This window comes from Galeopterus variegatus, unplaced genomic scaffold (genome assembly GCF_000696425.1).
Source record: "Galeopterus variegatus unplaced genomic scaffold, G_variegatus-3.0.2 Scaffold12495, whole genome shotgun sequence".
Taxonomy (NCBI): domain Eukaryota; kingdom Metazoa; phylum Chordata; class Mammalia; order Dermoptera; family Cynocephalidae; genus Galeopterus; species Galeopterus variegatus.
This window is the reverse complement of record NW_007738606.1, coordinates 38,952-42,746: the sequence shown is the minus strand read 5'-3', so window position 1 is coordinate 42,746 and position 3,795 is coordinate 38,952. Positions and strand designations below refer to the sequence as shown.

The window sequence follows — 3,795 nt, the reverse complement described above, 5'->3', positions numbered from 1 at the left end:
TCAGTTAGATGGGGGAGCAAGTTCAAGAGATCTAGTGTATGTCACGGTGACTATGGTTAACAATGTATTGTGTACTTGAAAATTGCTAAGAGAGTAGATTATAAGTAGATTGTGTTTTGTGTAACCACAAAAAAGTGATTTCGTGAGGTGACGCATCTGTTAAATAGCTTGACTTAGCCGTTCCACAATGTGTACCTGTATCAGAACATCAGGTCATACACCATAAATATATACAATTTTAACTTGTCAATAAATAAATATTTACCAAAGTATGTTTCTCAGAACAGCTGTTTGGGGAAGACACTCCACAAAAGAGGGGTTCTTTAGTCAATACATTTGGGGAATTCTGCAAACAGCACGCCCTCTTTTCTGTCCTCCGTCACACACTAGCATACTGGAGGCCCCAAGAACTCCTGGCAGAAAAACCTGTGAACTTAGTTTTAAAATCAGTGAGTTGCATGCTTTCATAGTTGTCTGTTTTAACCCCTGACACCCCCTCTTCCCCACTTAACCTTCCCTGAAACCAGTGCTGTGCTGGGCCACATGGGAGTTTCTGCCAAACTGCAGCCCCAGGGCGGACGCGAGAGGAAACCTTGCTTGCCTGTGTCTGCTGGGGTGATGAGTTTACCCGTCTCTCTGATCTCTGTGCTTTTCTTCCTTTTCCCCTTCTGCCAGGGTTCTAGCCTACCCATCTAGCCCAGCGATGGCCGTGGACATAGAGTACGGGTTCAACTGCATGGCCCCTTCCTTGCGCCGGGAGCGGTTCGCCTTCAAGCTTTCCCCGCAGCCCAGCAAACCTCTGCGGCCTTGCATCCAGCTGAGCGGCAAGAGCGAAGCTGGTGGCATGGTGGCCCCGGCTGTCCAGGAGAAAAAGGTGAAAAAGCGAGTGTCCTTTGCAGACAACCAAGGGCTGGCCCTGACAATGGTCAAAGTGTTCTCCGAATTTGATGACCCGTTAGATATTCCGTTTAACATCACCGAGCTCCTAGACAACATCGTGAGCTTGACGACAGCAGAGAGCGAGAGCTTCGTCTTGGATTTTGCACAGCCTTCTGCAGATTACTTAGACTTTAGAAACCGACTTCAGGCCGACCACGTCTGCCTCGAAAACTGCGTGCTGAAGGACAGAGCTCTTGCAGGCACAGTCAAGGTGCAGAACCTTGCATTTGAGAAGATGGTGAAAATAAGAATGACATTTGACACTTGGAAAAGCTTCTCAGACTTTCCGTGTCAGTACGTGAAGGACACTTACGCTGGCTCAGACAGGGACACGTTCTCCTTTGACATTAGCTTACCCGAGAAAATTCAGTCTTACGAAAGAATGGAGTTTGCTGTGTGCTACGAGTGCAATGGACGGACGTACTGGGACAGCAACAAAGGCAAAAACTATAAGATCATCCGAGCTGAACTGAAATCCACCCAGGGGACCACGGAGCCACCAAATGGGCAGGATTTGGGAATATGCTTTGACCAGTTTGGAAGCCCTCGCTGTTCCTATGGTCTGTATCCGGAGTGGCCCAGTTACTTAGGATACGAAAAGCTGGGGCCCTACTATTAGTGACTGCAGGTGACGGAGCAAGCCTGGGCTGCTGGCAGACAAGCCTGGCTCCGGTCTCAATGCAGTGGAGATGGAAGCCCAGGGAGGAGCAAAGTTGAACTGCCATTAGGCACAGTTTTTGAAAAGAAAGGATCCTAGTCACTTTCTTCTTAAACCAGCAAATCCAGCCCGGTTTAGATCACAGAACCGGTTTCATACCCAGAGGAGAGGTGGCATGCTCGTTATCTGTCTGGCACCGGTGGCAGCCACAAGGCTATGCGCAGGATGGTGCTGGAAAGGGTTTGGATAGGACCCAAGCCTGCGGGCAGTGCTGGTGAGGCCACAGGAGCCTCGCCTCTCTCCACTCAGATGTGGAAAGGCAGTCACCCCAGCATCGCTCAGTCCCCAGCCACCTCCCACCATGCACGCCCGTCTTTGGGTGTTCCTCACCAGCCAGGCCTTTCCTGCGTGTTGCTGCTGTTCCACGTCTGCACATACTTCACAGCTTGTCTCTGTGCCGTGATCCATTGTCCCGACATCATCCATTTCTAATGCAGCTGCAGAAGAGAGGTGGAATCTGCTCCTTATTCTGCAAATTCATTTTTTGCATTTCTTCCACAGTTCATCCAACATTCAGGAAAAGATAATAAAGGCAAGTTAGCCTGTAATGGAGACAGGCACTTCCTCTCCACTCTTCCTGACCCCACACACATTTCCAGCAGAGGGAAACACAGCAATTATCACAAGTCACTGGCTCCTGCTCAGTGTCGCAGATTTTAGGCAGGACGATCATGAGTGGGACATGTTTAGCTTTTCCTCTTGGCTTTTAGGAGAACTTTCTAAGTATTCACTTTTACCCTGAGTCACTAGAAGGCTCTATTACAAGGTTTGTTTTAACTTGCTTGACTGGTTTGCAAGCATCTCATTCTTTACAAAAGAACTTTAGATCTCCTTTCCTGGACAATCACCTTTTATGCTGTGTTTAGGACATTTGATTTACAAATCCACTGCATCCTCGAAGTCTTCAGAAGATGTTTGGTTTTATATCGACTGCAATTTAACAATATCCAGGACACTTTACAAGCACCCAAGGACATTGATTTGGGTGTTCTTATTTATGGCGTGAGTACATAAAGGGATAGGGGTTAAAAACCTCACCAAGTTCTCAAATGTTATTTTAAATGTTTGCCAACTCTGAAACATGAGATTAATTGCTCTTAACCATATTGGGCTAAAGTCTGTTGGTTAGTGCTGTTGTAAAAAAAAAAAAAACTCCCGGGACATTTATTGTCAGATGGATCCCCAAAACCTGTGATTTTTCTTGGGCAAGTTGGTTTTTACTTAGGGGTGTTTTAAAGATATTTTTACATATATATATTTGTAGAAAGTTGGGTTTTTTTTCTGTTTTGTTGTTGTTGTTGTTGTTGTTTGTTTGCTTGTTTTTGGAGTTTGGTTAAGTGACTTTTTTATTTTCTTTTTTGCCTGATTAGAAAAGACCTCCCTGTATCTGTGGCTTTGTACATCAGTATAAGGCAGATATTGAGTGCCTTGGCTCCTAGAGATTTATAGTTGGGGGTTATTTTGTTTTTTTCATTTTTGAACTTTAAAATGTTTGATATAATTCTTGTTCCTAAATCTGTCTGTTACTAGTCTGCAATCTAGTGCTTTGTGTTTCACGCCTCTTCTGGGTAGGTAGCACTCTGGGACTACATCATGTAATTTATGGGGAAATCACATTTTTATTTTATGCTGAAATCGGGCAGAACTGTGTTTTAGCTAAGCTTATTGTACATCAGGTATGCAGATGGTACTTTAAATGTTACAAATTTGGTGATCAGAACTATTAATAGCATAAGTCTAAATCAAATGGAAGCAAAACTGATTTCATGTAGGTCATGGATTTTATTTTGTGTTAAGAAGTGCCCCCTTCCAGTGTGGGAAAGGAACAAGACACACTGTCATTTACAAGTTTCCAGACCAAGGATCATTGTGTGTTCGTAAGAAAAAGGCCTCAAGTGACTCTAGAATAAACTCTGTTTGGTTTTTGTGTCATAATGATCCTAAGACATTCCCATGTCAAAATTTGAGAAATGGTAATTCAGTGATAAGAATCTCTTCTAAAACAGCCATCAAACCCTCCTCCCTAGCCTTCTTTCTCCCAGCTCACCCCAGCTTTTTTGCTGGGGGCACTGGTTGCCAGCCCCAGCCAGCACACCTGGGATGCTCACCCCACCTTGCAGTCCAGAAGGCAAGTCCTC

General features: G+C 45.0%; 1 protein-coding gene across 1 annotated transcript; it reads left to right on the top strand.

Moving 5' to 3' along the window:
* Positions 1–703: 703 nt before the first annotated feature.
* On the top strand, positions 704–2,149 carry PPP1R3B (protein phosphatase 1, regulatory subunit 3B). The gene has a single exon (XM_008563067.1). The coding sequence runs from the start codon at positions 704–706 to the stop codon at positions 1,556–1,558; it is 855 nt and encodes a 284-aa protein (XP_008561289.1). The 3' UTR covers positions 1,559–2,149.
* Positions 2,150–3,795: the final 1,646 nt, after the last annotated feature.

Excerpts from the sequence above, each read along its gene's own strand:
- PPP1R3B (XM_008563067.1), top strand. The coding sequence starts at position 704 with ATGGCCGTGGACATAGAGTACGGGTTCAACTGCATGGCCCCTTCCTTG.